Below are 20,601 nucleotides of genomic sequence, written 5' to 3' on the forward strand. Positions count from 1 at the left end.
ACATAATTTCTTTTATAGCTCAGCTTTAAGCTTTTTGACTAGATAGATCAGTAGTTTTCAGTGACAAGTTGATGCGATACTGAAATTTTAATCAAGAGTAAAATTTGAGTTTTGAACTTAAATTATCAAGTTATTTAGACAAACACTAACTTTCATCTTTGTCAAGAATCTTCTAAAAGACATGGACTTAGTATACTAGGTTACTTACTGGAATATGCAAGAGTGCTTTTGCACCATTTTTCTTCATATTGTTTCCCTCTATCAGAACATGTTCAATTTTACCGCTTTGGGCAAAGAGCAGGTGCGTTCCTGGCGGCAGAGGTACTGTATCTGGTCGAACAGAGGGCCCAATAACAACAGGAGGAGCAGCTGTGCTTAGACCTTGTTAACAGAGAAGGGAATGGATCAGGAAAAAATTAGCTTGTACAGCACAACAAGGCTCCTTATTATTTGCAGAGACAAAATTACAGTCAGACTTCTCAGAAGGAAACAGTCCTATAAGCAGACACTAATAACTATAATCAGATGCAGAAAGCTTCTGAAATTTCCCCCTTGGCTGACAGAGAAGTTCTTTTCATGTTCGGCTCTGTAACTGCTCTTTCCTTCGAATGTCTAGAAAAAACTCTTATTTTGCAACTGAAGTGAGGAAGACGTAGGAAGGAATATCCTTCATTTCCTGAGGTAACTCAGCTTCCACAACTCCCAGAGGGCAGAGACTATATGGGCCTCTCATAGTTTCTAGGTAGGGAAGAAGCTAGAAAAGTATCTTCTTATTCAGAAGCTCACCACAGCTGTCCAGATGCCCTGGCTGAAGGAAAAATGTGTGTTGGAGTTACTGAAGGGCTGCAGCATGAGGTATATTGGGACAACAAAAGCCTGAACTGCTATAGTTAAATGCTATACCTCAGGAGCATGACTAAGCCTCACATTTGGAAGACAGTGCACTTGGGTGGAGAGATACACACAAAAAACAATTGCTTCAGCCACTTACATGGTGGACGAACTCCTGGCCCACTTCTCGTGCCATCAATTTCATTTCCATTCCTATCCACACACCAACAATATCCACTGCCAGAATGGCACTGAGTGGGTAGGTAATTCCCATGCTCATCACACTGGGGAATGAAGTGACCAACTCTCATATCCCTTGGGTAGAAAGCACCTCCACTGCCAAGAGCTACTTCTCGTTCATGCTGGCATTTGGTCTTTTCCACTTCTGGGGAAAAAACACAACAACAAAACAAACAAATAAACACAAACCCCAGTGAAAACGTTCGTTTCACTAACAGCTACATTCCATTAACAGTTAACATATGCTGACCACCTACACACAAGCATTCTTACCTCTATAGGAACATGGCACTGTTATCAACCTTGAAGGCATATGCCTTCAAGTCTGCCCTATGAAAGTGTGACACATTTGCCTTAAACCTATGTTATTTTGTCTTCCACCGTTTAGTTTAAAAGAAAACAAACAGGTCCCCTGCACCTTTCTTCAGTGGAGAAAGAACAGAAGGGGGAAACCATGGTCTTTCTCCTTGAGGCACATGAGCAAGGCCATTCTCTGTTTGACTTTCAAACTTGATGTCTACCCACTGGCAATTATTCCACGAGCCTTAAAATGTGACTAATTAACCAGACCATAGAGTGGCTATAGGTTGTTTTTGTATTGCTAAAGGTTGAGTTTCCCTTCAAAGCCACAAGAGAAAACCACAAATGAGGCAGATGCTGGAAGCAGCTCATTGCCATGAAGTATATTAGGTTATTAAAGATCAACTGTCAGGTTTGAGCACTCATTTGATACTTCTGCATCTAAGAAAGGAATTACAGGGACAGATTGTCCAGTTCCTGGTAAAGCAGAGAAACATATGAGATGCACACACATGCATATGTATTACTGTAGAGGATACAGAGGGAAGATGAACTTTTCAGGTTATCAGGAGATTCAGAGATCTGGCTCTTTACATTTCAATTTTACAAAATAGTCTGGACTAAAATATACATCTCATGGTATTACCTGTCATACAACAGGGAAAGTCATCTAGATCAGTATATCATTCTAGACGCCAAACAACATAATAAAATTATAAATAACATAGTTCCTTCCTCTGGTTTAGTTTTACCTTACACTTGAGGACCCTGAAGGGTTCTGTGCTGGGAGAGAAAGAGCTCTAATTACGGGGGAGTATCTTTTTCCTGTAAATGATTTCTACAGACAGAAATACTTAGCACAAACTGTGCGCTGAAGAGACTTTAACATTACACTTCCATTTATTCCTTCTTTTTACACTGCCTAGTAGACAGCCTTAGTTATGTGTGGCTCAGATTGGGCCCAGCCTATCTGAGCAAAAACCTAATCCCATGCATCTACAGACTGTTGTGGTGTAAATTACACAAAATCAAAAAAGAAGGGTAGTTTTTTATTATTTAAACTAGTTACGCAAGCAAAACTTTGGACACGTTTCATGCACCTGGACACAATTAAAGAAATATAAATGACTGGAGAATGGTTGACTCTAAACAACTGAAATATTTGGCATCACTTTTAATGTGGGTGGTGGAGAGTCTTGAATCAACCTACAAAACCAGATCCTGTAGGAAAGCCTCCATTATCTGTCTCAAATTTTGTTTTCATGTATTCAGTGTGCTATGCAGTATGCAGATAAAAGAAATGCTGATTTCAGTCACCAGATAGTTTTGCCACCATTTTTATTTATTCTAAACTCTCATTATATGCAATGCTCATGAGAGAAAGCAGGGAGAATAAAGGAGAATACAGAGTACTGGTAAACCGACCCCCCTGCTTTTGTTCAGTGCAGGAAGAAAAATCTCAATTGCATTCCTGTGATCTTTGAGAAATACTACTACCTGCTCCTCAGAGGATATAAAAAAGAAGGCAGAAGCTGGTCTTTTTTCCTCCCATCTGAAACTTGCAAAATTAGAGTAAATCCCGAGAGTTTATAATTTTTCTAATCAATAGTCTATATGAAAATGAATTAGCAAATATGATTTATAGAAAGGACTACATATACCCTCCCAGTTAGGACACAGCTGTTATACATAAGATATGTTAGTATTACTGGTAACCTGAAATATCAGTATCTGTTCTAAATTTCAAGACAAGTCCACATTTATATTTGCAGATTTTATATGAGACTTCTGATTAAATTTTTCAAGAGTACTTATATTGCAAAGATCAAGACCAATCTCACAAATTGCCTGATAAGGCAATTAACAACACTGAAGTCAAGAGACTTAAACAAATTAATTTTCAAAAATAGCATTAAGTTCCTAGAAGGCAGAGGATATGATTTGCTCTTTCTAAAAAAGATCCATCAACAATTAATTTTTATTCACATAAAAATATTTGCAAATAACCTATCGTTACTCACTTTTAGGAATAACTATGTATTTTACTATTCCTGTGCTCTTGAAAGTCACTTATATTAGTGATAACTTTATGAGCAATATCAAGTACAATAAGCAATCTATGTTAAAAAAACCATTCTGAAAGAAAATAAAGCCAGTGTTACCATGATCATTTGTGCTGATGCCATCATTTTAACTTGTCTTTCAACATTCAGGTTGTTTCAACTTGCTAACATGAATTTGACCGATAGTAAAATTTATACACCAAACAAGTCACTAAACTAGTTAAACAGTCTAAACCAGGCACTTGCAATCCATGCTCTATTTTTTTCTCCTTATCTCTCAGTCATGACCAGGATTACTATGCTTACAGTTCAGAGGCATCTAAATGTAAGCTGAAACCAAGTCCAGTGTAGTAGCCTATACTGCAATGAAGGCACAATAATCTTGGATACAGATGATGGTGGGTTGGTAGAAATAGTCTGGTTATACTGTTCATACAGTCCTATGTTTTACTCAGTGTGCTTAAGAGAAGATGCTCTGATTTTGAAAATTTGAAATTGCATTAATAACTGTCTGAAAGGAGACTAGCTATGACAGAGTTTGAAAGATGAGCCTGACACAGCAAACAAAGCACATTTCCTGCCTTGATGACATAACAGTATAAGTTAGACAAAATACATAACAAGAAATGGCACATATTTACATAATACAAGGGCTACTTTGTAAGCCAGCTTCTAGACACAAACATAATAATCAGTGTATTTCCTTCACTACAGCACCCTAAATGTGGTTTCATAGTGATCCTGCCTTTAATATACATACTGTAATATTTCATCCAGTCAAGATTCTTCAAAGATACAGAACAATTAAGAGGAGAGTTCTCTGATCTCTAGATTGGCAGGAAGAAAATTTCCATTAAATATAACAGGTAGAGATAAGAGCAAATAACACCTACCTGGTGTAACAGTGCTGTTACACCTACTACTGCACCTGATTGCAGCAAATGCAAAACAAGTCATGCCTATTTCAAGGCTCTATATCCAGGAGTCACTAGGCCTGATTTTTAGAGGTTCTTTAGATTCTTACAAAACCCACATTTGAAAACCAAGCCAAATGATCATGTCAATGATGAGAACAATTATATATACTAAGGTTAGTTCATTCTGCCAGAGATGAAACAACCAGTGAGAGCAAGACCTTGGCAATCCTTTGTGACACAATAAAGCAGGGGTGGAAGCAGCCTTTTATTAACAGCAGGACCAAGTTCTAGTATCTTTTCCGTATATGTGTTTAAACATTACCAATCAGCATTTGCTATAAAATAAGTAAAACCCAATTGCCACTGGGTTTTGGTGCAATTGATGCTTGACTGATGAAGGTAATGCACTGACCTAAAAGCTTTGTGTTTCCCTATGGCATTCTACACAGGTCCACAGGACGGTATCATTTTTGAAATGAAGCACCATACTGTGGGCTACCTTAATTTGGTAAATGATAAAATATTGAAAAAATAATCAGAGTAAGTAGACAAATGTCATGCAGTAGTGGCATCTTTAGTAAATTCCTATTTTACCTTAGTCTTGGTTTTAAATTTCCTATTAAGAAATTTAATTCTTTCGTTTGAATTCCAGAGGAAAATATGCAACCGTAGGTTGCATCATTTGTGGAAGAGAAACAGGTCAAAACACATGAGAAGGACAAGATGTAAATGTAAAGTTACACTTCTTGAAATACATTTCTTGAAATATCTTTAAATAGAGTTATCTTGGAAACTACAATCAGAAAAAGCTATCAGCAGGTCACAGCTCAGTGCTATAGAGACTGTGAAAGGGTATAAATAAGAATTCAACATATACACAGGAAACAGCACACAGGTATAGAAAAGAATACGAGGCTGGGGAGATGATTCAAGGAATACCAGGTCCAGTTTTGGCAATCACAGTTCAAGAGAACAGTGAAAAACTGAATGACTGTACAGAAAAAAGCTCCTAAGATAGAAGCTGTAGAGCAGAGATCAAAGGTGTGATAAAGAATTTTTGTCCCATGGACCACAGCACACACAAATCAGAGTAGATACGCAGAATGGTGCAGCTTGAAATTATGCTAAACGTATATCCTTCCTCAGAAAAATAAATTTGTTTTCAATGTTTTAAACATTTTTTTTCCCAGTTGATTCGTAAATTACCAATGGCAAACTGGAATTTGAAAGTCACTGAAATATATAATGGAACTTGAATAAATGAAATCAAAGCACATTTTTACCTGATGTTTTCAAATGTTGGAGTAAAAAAAATATTATGAAAATACCCCCATGAAAATAACCCACTTCCCTTTGTCTCTTTATTTTCCTTTGTAATTCTTCACTTATAGTTTTGCTCTGGTAAATGCGTTTCTCGTGTGAAACTAGTTGCACATACAGGACCAGAGAATGGCTCTTAACAGTTCCTAGTTCCAAGAATCTAGACTTGTTTCTGTTTAGTAAACAGTGTCTGCGGTCTGCAGAGGTAGAAACACTCAGACATCTGGGTTTTTTTGAAATGGAAAAATGAAGCGTGAGGAAATAATGAAGTACAGACTTTCTTAATAGCTGGGAGCAGCGGGACATTCCAGCATCATTAACTCTTTCATTAACCTGCTGGTTCACTCCTACAGACGTTCTCTTGTGTGTGACTCGAATCCATTTTTCTTGTTAGTTTCTAGTTCTACTTGTTTCAAGAGTTGCCGTTCAGCACTGTTAAGTTTTAACAATAGGTTTCATGCAATAACAAAGACACCAAACAAGCAAGTAATTGCAACATGGGTTGGAACAGGGTACAGCAAAAAAGAACTGTGTATTCGAATGAATGAAACTTTCCATGCTATTAACAACCAGGAAAGACTTCAGTTACTTCACAGAGGCTAATTAGATCAAAACCTTAGCGGGAAAAAGGGGAAGAAAGGGTCTCTAATTCCAGTTGAACACAAACAATACAGCCTCATCTGCAGCCTCCATTCTGAAGCAACTTAATTTACAAACTGGGCGCTAAAGTAAACTAAGCTACTTTTGGTAGGCTTCAGAAAGTATAGTTTCTTTCTATCTCCTGGCAATGATTAACTGATGGATACAGGCATGTTAAAGCACTAAAGCTTTAGCAACAGATGACACCCCAAGGGTAGCTGCTGTTCCCTTAACTCTAAGAAGGGAGCAGTAAGATAAGCTGTAAACACTGCTATTGCTGCAGACTAGCAGAGCAATACAGATACTCCCTATTTCAGTAACGATTCAGCAAAAGTGAGACTTCTTATCTATACAGATTTTTTTTCTGCTCAGAGCATTTAATGAGCAGAGACACAATTGATACAAGTGTTTCTGAAAGCTTGTCTTCTACTGATAGTAGAAAACTATATATAAAAAATAAGCAAAACAGTGAGGCATATATAAAGACTACCAAAACCTGGCAGATCTTCACCCACTAAAACAGTAGATACAGAACTCTCAAAAATATTTTGTTACTACTATTAAAATTGTGACATGGAAAGATTACCATTCAAAATACAATTGTGTTGAGTACGAAAAGTGAAGAAGTGTACAGGATAAGCAGCAAAAAATAACAAAGTTTCTACAAAATAGTACACTGTGCTTAGCAGTTTTGTAGACACTAACCAAAGATGGGAAAAGGTATTGTTCTTAACAACAACAACAACAACCAAATAAAAACCAACGAAAAACCCACAAAAAAACCCCCCAATCCCCAAAAAAAACCTTCAAGTAAATTATCACATATACTCAGAAGACATTGACTGTTCTGTTAAAAAAGTTAATTAGTTGACTTCAAGTATCAGTCTTCCAAACCACCTGTTTCAGGTATAAAGCGTATGTGGCAGACATGAACGCAATACTTTTTCCTCTGCAATTCTGCCTGAAGAACTGGAAGCTCTAAGGTTTAATTTGCTTCAAGCTATTCACATCAAATTTCTCTTCTAGGAGAAATAGTTCTGTTTCTATCAGCCGATTGGTTAGCTAAATATTTTGACACAGGTCAGAAACACTATGTTCTTCATTCATCTGGCATTAAAATGAAAATACTCTTGGGTGATCATGCATGAAAAGTTAGTTAAAAATAATATTAAAAGACTTACAAAGTGGTAAAAGCTAGACCTCAGAATTAAACACTGCAAAACCTCCAATTTACCTATGATAGAAAAATCTACACACACTGGGTGATTTCACATAACATGATGAAGTGTCATGTAAATATGATCTAAAACCAGAAACAACCTTGTGAATTCTTTTTTTTTTAATACTTTCCTTTAAACAACCCTTTGTCTTTTAATTTTAAAACACAAGTATCCAATTATGCAAAAAAAAAAAAAAAAGGTCAGAAATTCAGAATTAGGGAATATAGTGGCAAAAGAAAATATATTAGTTTTCAGGTAGTAATATTGTGCTAGACAGACAAGCACTTTCAAACAAGCACATCCACTATTAAAACAAATGCACAAACAAACCTTCCTCAATTTTGAATCAACGAACACTTTGGACATCATTAAGACCACAAGGCAGAAGGTAAATTATGAAGAGAGCCTTCCTTCCCAGTCATACTGCTTCTTACTCTCTTTCCCTGTGGGCCTATGACTTTCTTCTTACTCTTGACTGCATATTTTGAGTTCCATTCTGTTCAGAGATGAAGGGATTTTTGCCCAACAGCAAGAATGTTAGAGGAAAGAGAATTTGGTTTGAACAAACAGAAATTAATCTTTATTTTCTGGATGAAAGTATTCACCTTTCTGCAAAACCTGAGTGCTGTCCCAGAGGTCTGATATGCTATTGAACTAAAGTAACCATAACAATGCTCCTTTGTGCTTCAGTGTTCCTTATTTTCTTTCTTTTTAAGCATACCTTCAAGATGAGGAGTTTTATACTTCAAGGCCCAAAGCACAATGGAGGAACAGAAGTGTGGGATGATAAAGAACTTTCTGTCGAACAGAGAACAAGCTGAGTAAATATAGAAATAAGTAAGTGCCAGCTAGAAACCATAGTCTTTCTGGACTACAGGGTATATGTGGCATGTAGGCATCTAGATACCACTGCAGACAGTCTCATGACTTTGGTCTCATTTTTCACTTTTCTCCTGTAATTGTACTCATTTGCATTGCCAACAGTTCCAGATCTTTTAAGGTAAGTGACTGAGTATGCAAATCAAATCACCCCCATGGTCAAACCTCTACAGAAGGCAACTTCAAAAGATAATATCAGCTTGGGGCCGAAAATTGCTGAGGATAGAACAAACAAAATATAAAACAGGACATTGAGCAGGATATCATGGAAAAGTGATAGCAGTCAAGATACAGGTTTTGACACAAGCTTGGTGAAATTCTAAATTTGTAAGACTTAAGAAAGAATAAAGACACCAGTTTGACAACACACATGTTGTTTCAGAAAGGAATCAAATTAACATATATCCTCCAAATCCCAAATTATATTTCTGGTTCAATTTTCAAGAACTATATAATTTTACCTCCTAACACACATCGGAAACCATCCCCACGATAACCTGCCTTACACTGGCAGCTGAAGGAACCAGGAGTGTTATAGCAAAAAGCATCTGGATGACAGTGGCCCTGTTGACATTCATCTACATCTGTAAAAGAAAAGAAAAATCTCAGGTAACTGTTCCTCCTGATGGACAAATCAGAGTGATGAAAAAATGAGCAAACCTGACATATTTTCAGGCTCCTATTTTAGGATATCTGATTAGACTTACAGATAGTTCTTTGGAAGTACATCTAATACAGAAAGACAAAGGAGAAAGAAAAGCATGCATGTATTTTAGATTCTGTATCTCTACATTCTGCTATTCCAAAGGGTAACTACCATTATTAACACACACAGTATTTTAGAAACACATGTCTATACTTCTCAAGGAAATTACTTAACACAGCAAGAGAAGTAGGATTTGAACAGCAATATTTCCAACATGTAGTTAGGTAAATCTTCTCCCCCACTGCTCTCTGACTGACATGAAACAAAATGTAATTTTTTTACATAGTACATATGTTTCACCACTGTAATAATATAAACCAATACAGTGCAAACACATCCAGCAGATGAAGAGCTGCAACCACAAGTACTGCAGCTTCTGCAGTTACCTCATCTTGGACCTTCTATAGCCCAAATATTGAAGAGTGAATTCAAAAACTGAGGTAAGGAAAAGACATATGCTTAATACAAATGCCCACCTGAGGGACTTAAACTATGAAATTTCCTGCTTAAAATCACAAGTAACTATATGACATTTCAATGACCGTCCAAGTTGTGCAATAAGGAGTATAAAAGCCCAACAACAAATGGTGCTACTCACCCTCACAGGCACGCCCATCTCCCAAGAAGCCCGGGAGACACGTGCAGATGTAGGCAGACCCTCCAGTGTACACACACTGAGCACGCTGAGGAATGTCACAATTGTGTGTGCCTGTCTGGCAGTGGTTTACCACATAGTCAACAGCTGCAGGTTAAATGTATAGGAGAGGAGATGAAAATTTCAATTTTCATTCATAAAGTCTAAGGCTCATAAGTTCATATGAGAGAACAGCTGTGAAAGCTTACAGAAGAGAAAGGAAACAGGTTTTTTTTGGTCTGGGGGTTGGGATTATTTTTTTTTTGCCAAGATCTCCCCTTTCACTGGTGTTAAATCTTATTAACATTTTACAAGGAACTGACTGTCCTCAGCACCTCACAGATGTTTGTTAGCACAGAACGTGACAGAACCTAGAATCCATGACAGCTTTGTTTATGAAAAGGAGTCCTGAATGAAGAAATGTAAGGCATCTCACAGAGCTACCTCACATATTAGCTTAGTGGCCAGTTTACTGCACTGGGAATTATTAGATGACCTGCTACACTAACCTATCACTGACCCAGGGCTGCCGTCACTTGGCAATAGATGGGAGCTGTGACTCACTCAACAGGAGATAAACAAATTTGTCAACTACTGGAGAGATTTTTGACCAACAGTGTAAGCTGGGACCAGACCTGCTTTTCGTAACTTTCTCATGTTGACAGCAGTACTCTGAAGGCATTGCACTGCTTTACACACAAATTATTTCAGGAAGTCACTGGAGCTCTGCCTGTGCTTACCTGTTAAATCAGTGAAAAGGAAAGGAAACAAAAGGAAACCACGGTACTTAAAATAGGAAGAGGCAAAGTACTACAATAATTTTGGTCCCAGAAATAAAGCATCCAATGTGTATATCTAGGAACAGACTTCCAGCTGCTGTAATAAAGAATCCTCTGAGGCTCTCTTTACACAATTCTTATGAGAAGTTGACAGGGCACCCAGACAAGACTACACAACACTCCTTTCATCACAGTACACAGATGGAAACTACCATAGTATCAGCAGGAGAATAACAAAAATCTGCCATCAGAGCCAGATCTGAAAACAGTCATTTTTTCCATTTCTCTGGAAGAAGTGACAATGTTGTTAGAATCATTAATATCTTTCTGTTTGATGAAGTTTTAGACTACAAAATTAAATTATAAAATAATCTATTAAGAATTGCATTATAAATGCACAGAACTTGGAGCTCAGAGGGAGTCCTCAAGTCCTCCTATTTCTCATCCTACAAGTAGGAGAATAGGAGTTATTTACAACTCTCTTCTAAAGCTATCCAGTGAGTCATACAGCTAGGATGAAAAAAAAAAAAAAGGCCAGTTCCAAAAAAGCTGAGTCAAGGCTGGTATCCCAGAGCAACCTGCAAAAGCACAAAGGGTTGCTGTTGCCCCTTCTGGGGTTCAAGTTGTCTGGGGGGTTATAAAGTCCTCCACTGTGAAAAGGAGAACAAGATTACCATGACATTTATTTTTAATCTGTTGGGAAACTAGAGTTTATCTTCCCTCTCTTCAGTCTTACAAATGCGGCTTGGTTTAGGTTGAAGGAAGAGATCAAACTGAAATCCTTCAAGCTGGGCAGGGAATTACTTAGTGCTTGCTAAAAGTGGGACATCAACTTCATGGGAAAGTGATAGAGAAAATTTGGTGACATTGTGACTAGAAGGAAGAATGTTTCCTTCTGGGTCTAAATCACAGAAATGCAGTGGTGGACATAACGGAAAGAACATAAAGCTGCTCTTCCACATCTCACCCTATCCCTTCCAGTGGCCTGGTAGAAGAAGCTGCTTTTTCTAACTGCAACAAAGGGAGACTTAAGGGAGTAGACTAATTGGAATCCTTACTGAAGCAGAGAAATTTAGCTTGTGATGGAGTGTAACAAACAGTATACAAAGCCACAAACTTCAGGAAAGTCATGCAACTGTCTGCTATAAGATGAAGGTTCCTCAGTCTTAGCTGAACAACAGTCTTAGCTATAATGAGGAAAGATATGGATGCATGAACTGATCAAAGGGTAACTAAGCTTCTAACACAGTCACAACAGAAGCAAACAATTCTCAGCTGTTATCACTCATTTCCAAACAAAACAGGAACCGATCCAGCTATACTGGAAGACTGCATACAGGGTTTGTCAGTACAGAATTACTGTAAGGTTGCAAAGACAAATATTCTAACAAAACAAAACAAATCCAATCTCTATCCTATCCTGACAGTTGCACTCTAGAAGTAAAGCCATTAACTATTTTATCTGTCATTACCCCTCTTCTATCAGCCATTTGTAGATTCCTTTTTCCAAAAGGAATTTCTAGAACTTGAGTGAAAAACAGGGTAAACAGGAAAAAGGTATCTCTTGTTACGACAACCTTAGTCTAGCAAATACAGAATGACTCAGGTTTCCTTTGGAAATAAAGTTTTAAAACTATATAAAAATAATTCAGCAGCAGCTACTGAATTTGAAGTCTTAATGTTCATTAAAATGAGCTACATTTTCTCCAAATCTCGAGGATTTTAACAGTGAAGTGATCTGTGGTTACAACTTCTTTTCAGCACGATTAACTATTGCTTTGGAATAAGCCTGCAATAGCCAAGACGCACTGATTTAGACCTGTGCACCATCCTACCCAAGGGATGAATCTGCAACTAAAGTGTAATCTGTTAAACTGAACTCTGGGTTAGACATAAGAAAGAAACAAAACACAAAACTCCAAGTCGTCAAAGCACAGCCCTTAGAAAATGCAGAAGAAGCCACTAATCAGTAGGTGCAGCACTAAATTCAGCTCACGTTAGAAGTAAGGGCAGATCGTGAAGCACTGTTTCTGTCCCTGTGAGCTGAATCACAGCCCAAGAGCCGGTGGGCAGTGCTTGCAAGAAATACAAAACTCACCAACACAAGTCCGCCCATCTGCTGCAAACTGGTATCCTTCAACACATTCACAACGGTAGGTTCCTGGCTGGTTATTGCAGTCTGCATTGGTGCCACATAGACCTGGTTGCTCTGAACATTCATCAATATCTAGGATATTACAGAGATTTTGGTTATGACAAAGATGCATTTAATATGGATGCCAGAAAAACAGAAACTTGGAACTGTTGATTAATAGCAGTCTTATATATTTCAGCTATATCTTAGCTAGACCGTATATCTTAGGAGATATTAGTAACCTGAAAACAAGTTTTCAGGTAACTGTGTCCTCAGCTAATTGGCACCAAAAAGGAAAAAACAAACCAGAAGAGGCTCTAAAATTAAGTAATAAACGGAAGGTACAGGAAGTTGTAGAGAAAAGAGGAGCCACTGAGGAAAAACATGCAGTCTAGAAGGTGATCAGCAGCAGTGATGACTACTGGGGGAGTATGAACTTTATGAAAGACTCCCCCTTTTTTTATCCATATACATCTCTAATCCATTGTTGCTCAACTCACAGCACCAGAGGACTGGAAGGGACAATGTGGTGCTGTTGTTTTCATTTGCAAATTGAGTTAAAGGTTAGAGTGAGGGAAGAGTTGTGCTTTGGTGTTTATTTTGTTGCTTTTTTTTTTTAATCAAAAAACCCCAAAATTTGGTTAGCTAATAGGGATAATACATACTTCATTAAACACACATGTTCACCTCTTGAAAACAAGTATTTGTGCTGTGATTTGATTACAAAGCAAAACCCAAATACATTATGAATACAGAGTTGGACAGAGTTGGGAAATATAATCTTCTTGACCAGAACGGATTTTCAAAGCAGATCAAGAAAAAGATTATTTCAATGAATTGCACATATCTGCTCTGCCCACTCATGCATATACCATTTTTCATCTCCCTCGAGAACTTTTAACCTAGTTGATTCATTTTAACCAGAACTTGCATTACAGTAAATTTCTCACAGCTAAGTTACCACATATTTTATAAAAAGACAGACTGGGTAGGAAAGATGCTTTGCAAGCTAGCAAAACACATCCTTCAAGACAGTCAAACTTGCCTACTTTGATTATTGAGATACATCAGCTAGACCAGCAACCCTCTAACCTATCCTTCTCAAAACCAGCCTCTCAGGACAGTTCATTTTGCTGGAATGGCTAGTCCTGATGGTCAGTGCACCCCAAGGAAAACAAATTCCACTTTAGCTTTCATTTTGCAACAAATTAAAGTTTTTTGATACCATAACAAACGTTTCCATCTCCACGGAAGCCAACTGAACATTCACAGAAGAAACGATTTCCAGTTCCTGGACGACACACAGCATTGGTGTCACAGTTATGAGTACCAGTGTAGCAAGGATTCCGGTTAATATCAGCAGAACCATCTGACAAGACAGATCATATTTAGCCTTGATGACTCTATCCAAGTAATAGCATTCAGTTAAGGCCTAGAAGGAGTCTGCTTATAGTATGCATTAAATGAGGAAAAAAAAAAAAAAACTTTTTGCACGAGAAAGAAAGAAAAGCCACAAAAACCTCTCTAAAGCCAAGATTGACAAAAGTAATTAATCTCCCAGTCACTGATAGTAGACTAAGAACACAATTCATAACAGTTTGGTTTATTCATTTTAATTAGCAGAACTTTATTTTGTATCAAACAAAAGTGAGCACAGCTTTTTTCTTATACTCATCTGGTGTGCATTTTCAAATTGTTTGCTTTTTTTCCTGATTTTAGTGCAAACTTGGACAGCTTATCCAAAAAAAATACACTTCATAGGCTGCCTACAATTCAAAGATAAAATGCCAAGTTTCATGATAAGTTATAGAAACTCACCCATGGTGAATCTTAGTCCCCTCTTTTGCCCTTTTCTCTGACAATACAAAAAATTCAGTAATAGAGGAACTACAAAATTAGGTAAAGATAAACAATATCCTCCAGTTATCTGAGTGGCAATAGATTCAAGGTGGTATCTTGAGAGTATTTCAAGGAATTAGACACAAACTCCACTGAATTTCAAGAAGAGATAATCACTTGAATACTCTCTCAAGTAAAAATACAAACTTTCAACAGTTTCATTTCTCTTCCTAATTGATGGATCTGGACTTCCACTGACTAATGCAATAAATTAATTTTACTCACTAATACACAGCTAAGGCAGGCTAGAAAAACACGGATGCCTGTTTGTTCTTAATTACTTACAATAGAGAAAAAAATTTCAATTCATACATACCACTGATTGGGCCAATGGAATTACTCATCGCATATCGCAGAATCTGCTCGTCTCTGTTATACAGGACGAACACACTGTCCACTGAGAGCTGCTGAGTAGCAGAAGCAGGACGGTGAGAGTCATCGTGAATGCATTCATCAAACGAGATGGTCTGTCGCCACTGATAGGCACCCGTGTACGTGGAAGCAACTCCATCCCTTTCTGGCTCTGTCACTGTGTACTCTCTCGTGGATGATGAAGTGATCACTGCAACATGACAGCAAACACGCTGATCAGAACAGATCAAAAATACTCTGCCAAATGTTATCTGTAGAATTGGGATGCAGTCTGTGCACTGTAAATAGAAATTTCAAAGGCAAGAAGCTATGAAAATGGATGTATTTCCACGAAAAGGAATAGGCACTTCAGTGCACTTACTCTCCTCTCGGGTATCATCGATAAATAGAGTAATTTAATTTATTTTTACATATTTTAAAAATTTTACTTTATTTTGTGGTTTCCAAGTAATGAAAGGAAAATTCAACTCAGCAAACTCAGAGGTCCCTTTCAGTGAATTTATAATGGATCTACAAGAGCCATCTCACAAGCACTAAAATACACCCACTTTTAGTTCATTGTAGGCTATTAGCCCTGGATTTTAAAAGTCCTGAAGAAGCTGCCTGTCCAAGAGCTCTTACACTCTTCACAACAGTTTTCTATGTTTTCAAAAATTGTGACCAAAGCTCTTCAAAGAAGGGCTCATGGATCCTCTCACCAACAGGAAGGTCGTCAGAACACCACTGTTCTTTGTTTGGACATCACGACACACCTATACCAATCCATTTCCAACAACTGGCAAAAGATGGATTTCTGCTAAGTAACAGACTGTTAGATACATCATAGGACAGTAGAATAGCAGCTGTTTGAGCACTAGTAGATCAAATACAGCCTGAAGGATGCCTCCCTCCAGCCTCTGATTTTACCTCCATGGGAACAGCATTTCTGCCAAGTGTTCTATAGAGCACATGCTGCGCAAACAACTTCTCCCAAACTCTGAAGCTGTTCAGCACAAGGCAGAAGCTTTTTACCGGTAAAACAGGTAAAGCACAAGAGGCGTTCATCGCTGGCTACCAAAGCCAGACATTAGTGAATACCAGGCAGCTGAAAATGATGTAGTTGCATCATTGCTATCTCTACCAATCAAAAGTGCACTCCTGGAATGAAGTGCAGTCTCTCCAGTATTCATGTGCCTGTGGGTGCACCTCTTTACTTCTCTTCAACAGGTGGGTTGGTTGACGAGCAGCAACACTCCAACCTCACTTTCTTTTTTTTCTGTATTGAAACAACCATAATTTTTTCCAGGAAGAGGAAAGCAAAAGAGGGGAGGTTGCCCTGTAAATAGTGAATGAAGAATGGCTCTCAGGAAATCTAGAGTCTGTGATAAAGGAACTGAGAGAGAGGAGAGAGAAACTGATAAGGGAATTAAGAGGTTCCTAGTTTTCTAGTCAGTTGTTAAAAGTCAGCTCAAATAATACTGATAAATGCTTGTAAAAGTTGTTGCAATGCAGTTTATATGACACATACTGGTAAATAATTGGTTTACACAGTCTCATCAGACATCAAAGCTCACTTAATGACATTCCCACAAAAAAATATACACCAGTACAGCTCCTACTAAAGAGCTGTGGACCTACAAAAAACTTTGTAACTTATATGCTGCCATCAACAGTGTAAAAACAAGGTCAACAAAAAGGGAAATTGACAGTGTTTTGCAAACATCAGTTCAAGGAAATTTAAAATATTTTTTTCAATAAAAAGATTTGAAATATTTGCATTGTCCCACTCAAAATCCACCCTCTTTTGGGACCTGTTCCTAAGACACAAAAAGCAACTTTCTATAAATTGAAGGGTCCTAAATACACTTGCTAAAAAGGGAATAAAATAATTTTTTTGGATTGTCTTAGTCTCTGCTTTAAGAAATGTACACTTTCTTATCATTTCATTCTTAGGGAACCTTACCAGAACTAGAAGTATGATAGAGTTCAGTGTATGGTTCTATATGGACTGATGCACCAGATGGGATCTCAGGTATTCTGCCCTCCATTTCTGTGCTGATGGTAAGGTGACCATGCTCATCAATACCACTGAATTTCTGCTTTACAACCAGCTTCTCATTGTTGCCAAGAAAAGTTACTTCTGTTTGCCGTGTAAACTCACCACCTAAAGAAAGAGCATTAGTTAAACCACTTAATAGGTGTTTCTGAATCCTTCTGTTTAAAATATTGCTTTTAGTAGATAAATACAAATTACTGTTTTCTGCAAGCGTTGATATGGCACAATTGCTAATATATTGTGTTTCTAATGAAATAACTTTCAGAGGTATACTGATAATATCCTTGAATACTATCTTAAGCACTGAACATGGTAAATTGCAACTAAGCCTGAGGAAGTAGGGGTTTTTTAATTAAAAAAAAAAAAATCTGACCAAGCTAATAACAGTAGGCCTTATCACACCATTTAAAAGGGCAGTTTAGAGAAAATTTCTATTAGGAATAAAGTAAGTTTAAAAAAAAAATTAAAAGTCCAGTACATCTGTTTCCAAATCAAAACCAAGTGAAACGTATGGTGTAAATTCCAGAACAAACTTCCAAAATGCCAAATCCAAGAAAACCCCAAAACAAAAAGTTATGTTCATGTAAATTCATATTATAGGGCTGTAAAGGATAAAATTTTAAAAAGAAACACATGTTCTCCTAGAACAGATTGAATCTACAGCTTGAATTCATGTGCACAACTGCACAGCTTTGGCCTCAAACTCTTATGAAAAGCTTTAATTGTGAAGAGGGGTTTCCCTCAAACAAGTTCAGTGAGTTGTTTGCATGTCATGCAGCAATTTCTTCTGTTAAGAATTTCAGACCCTCATGAGGTCAGATTTTCGTTTCTCTTTTGCTCCATTGATGCAACCAAGAAATTAACATGTTAGACTTCTTGAAGATATAGATGCAGCTTTTTTTCAGTAGCTCTGTACACTGTAGTAACAAAAAAAAAAAATCAGATGTTTTAAACAATCTCTTTCTTGCACAGGAACTAGCCAAGCCAATCTTCTTTCTAAGAAATTGCGTGCTGGTACACTGACAGAAAATTAAAAAGTCCAATATTTATATATTGTAAGCACAAAAATGGTGAGAAGTTTGATTACAAACGATCAATTTGCAGCTCAGAATAGATGTGTTTTCACCATATATTGTTCTAAATACATGTCTTTTCTATCAAGACAGAGGAAAGCATAGCACAGTTTTGAACATTGTATTAATTTAGAAGTTACCAGTAATGCTGAATCCATTTTTATATCCTTGGTGTTCCACTGCAAACATCCATCCTATGATACCTCCAATAGAGGCAAGAGGTAGTAAAGAATACCCCAAGGTCTCTGGGATTGTGCTGATAGCAGTGTAGGCACGCCCTTGGTTCATCACAACATAGGAGTGGAGATCAGTGTTCTCAAATGTAATTGGAACAGGGTTATTTCCTACAAAGATTCTTCCTTTGACCTTCCCGTTGACTCTCTGAGGAGAACCTGGCAAATCAATACAATGCATCAGAACAAAACAACAATTCTCTCATACTCTCTGAGAAACATGTTCAGAGCACTCACTATGTTCAAAGGTATTAGTGTTGAAATAAAGAACAAACAAATACTCACAGAATTAAGACAAGAAATTGCCATGTGTTCACTGACTTATGTATGTATATACATGTTTGTTGTTATTATACAGATTACAAAATAGCCAAAATTGCCTAAAGAGATGCCCTTTATCCTCATTAAGTTTTGTCCTCAAGGATAACTCCATATGCTCTTACAGTATATCTGACAGTAAGTGGCATACAAACTTCTTTTGAAGATTACCCTTGATATAAATACACACTGAATGCAAATTTGTTCATTCCCTACTAAAAGGCTAACACCACTGGGTGTTAGAGTAATTGACCTCTTATTCTAACCTATTACATTTTTTGATTCTAAACTACTGACCTTTCTGAAGACCATCAGTGTTATAGCTATTCTGGATTGCTAGTTTTCTCCTGTATATAATTTCCTACATGGAAGTTCAAATTCCATTATCATCAGATCCTTTTCTTTCTACAGAAAATACAATTTTATGAACTGAAAGCTTTCCTGGCTTACAAAACACAAAGTCTGCAGTCAGCTATTTGAGTTGTTGAAATGCATCTATACTCTGAGTCAAATCACTGTGAGGATTACAAGTGTATACATAAGAAATTCCTTTATGGATTTTACACGGGAACAAAGTTTAAATGGGTATTTAAAAAAATCTTGCAGATTAGCCCTTTAGTAAAGCAGCTTAAGAGTCAGTCAGACAAAGAGGAGCCGTGCTCTTTAGTTTGATGATCAAAGTTAATTTGTTCATCCCTTTGAACTATCCATTTCTAGAGTGAAGACCATATCAGATTATAACACAGTGAAACTTCATGACTAATTCTATCAAATATCACCTAATGTTATGCTGTCTTTCAAATTATGTCAGTTATGGAAGAGTTTATTTTTTCTAGAAAGCATATAACTGACCACTTAAAATAATTTGCTTCATTCAAAAAAGCACAGCATTTTAGAAAGTATAGCTCACTGCTTAAAATACCATTCAATATATCTCAGTGATAAGTCTTTCAAAGATTTTTTAGTATTTAGTATGTAATTTCTACTTATGTGCCTAGTTTTCGAAGAGTTACCTTCTGCTACGCATTGTCTGCCATTTCCTTTGTAACCAGCAATACAATTGCAACAAAATCCGTTGGGATAATCTTTGCAAATAGCATGAACAGAGCACTGGTGACGGTTGTTAGCACAGGTCTGTTGGACATCTGTGTGGTAGCGAAACACTGCAGAAAATAAGACCAGATATTTACACTTCATGTAATTACTGTAGTATTCATATCTCCCCGGTCAAGTTTAAAAGTCTCTCTGGACTCACTTGATTAGCTTTCTCATTTTCTCTCTAAGGAAAGTGAACTATTGCAATTGATTTTGGCTAACCTTGCAATATGCAAGTAACAGTCTATTATTTTGCAGAAAACATCAGGACTTTAGCTGTTTAATTTTTTAATTAGGAAACACTTTAATTCTGTTGACTTCAGTGGTTTAAACTTCTCGTCAAAACTAAACACCATAATTTTAACCTGTTCTTGTTTCCAAATCAAAGCAAAAAGGAGACTTTCCAACCTTAGAACAAAACACATCAGTACAGTACCCAGGACAGTGCAGCAACTGATGCACCCTGTAATCCTAATTGGTTTACCCTATTACTTCATGGAGACAGCAATTCTCACATCTGCATCAAGAAACATCTGGTCAGTCAGTCACGCTACTGTGAAATTTCTATAAACACTTTATCAGAACTTAGAATTGCTACTTCCACCCGTGGAAGACTGGAGGTCATGAAACCCTAGACAACAAATTTTACAGCAGTTTCTATTCCCAACCTTTATTAAGTCACCTGTATTCAGTAGCACATCTAAGAAAGGTCTGTGAGCTTGATTAGGGAACTAGTTTACTAGACTGGCAAGATCTGAATCAGATGACATCCGAGTTGACTACTTTGATGAATAACAAATTTATGAAATGTGTCCAGATTTTCAGATATGAAGACAGTGAGAAGGAAACAGATAATTTCTTCAGTAATTCAATTTTCGCACACCTCTGGTTTTTTTGTTGTTAGTTTTTTTGTT

At 37.1% G+C, this 20,601-nt stretch overlaps 1 protein-coding gene across 1 annotated transcript in view; it reads right to left on the minus strand.

Moving 5' to 3' along the window:
- The window catches only part of NID1 (nidogen 1), a 55,192-nt gene that overhangs the window by 13,046 nt on the left and 21,545 nt on the right, over positions 1-20,601 (minus strand). The window contains exons 5-14 of the mRNA XM_027657347.1: positions 19,606-19,755; positions 18,182-18,433; positions 16,876-17,076; positions 14,878-15,123; positions 13,888-14,031; positions 12,627-12,755; positions 9,714-9,857; positions 8,871-8,993; positions 992-1,216; positions 209-381 (exon numbers count right to left, since the gene is read on the minus strand). Of these exons, the coding sequence (XP_027513148.1) occupies positions 209-381; positions 992-1,216; positions 8,871-8,993; positions 9,714-9,857; positions 12,627-12,755; positions 13,888-14,031; positions 14,878-15,123; positions 16,876-17,076; positions 18,182-18,433; positions 19,606-19,755 (1,787 nt within the window). The remainder of the gene's footprint in view (positions 1-208; positions 382-991; positions 1,217-8,870; positions 8,994-9,713; positions 9,858-12,626; positions 12,756-13,887; positions 14,032-14,877; positions 15,124-16,875; positions 17,077-18,181; positions 18,434-19,605; positions 19,756-20,601) is intronic.

The sequence above is a fragment of the Corapipo altera genome, unplaced genomic scaffold, assembly GCF_003945725.1.
Source record: "Corapipo altera isolate COAL_440 unplaced genomic scaffold, ASM394572v1 2c, whole genome shotgun sequence".
NCBI lineage: Eukaryota > Metazoa > Chordata > Aves > Passeriformes > Pipridae > Corapipo > Corapipo altera.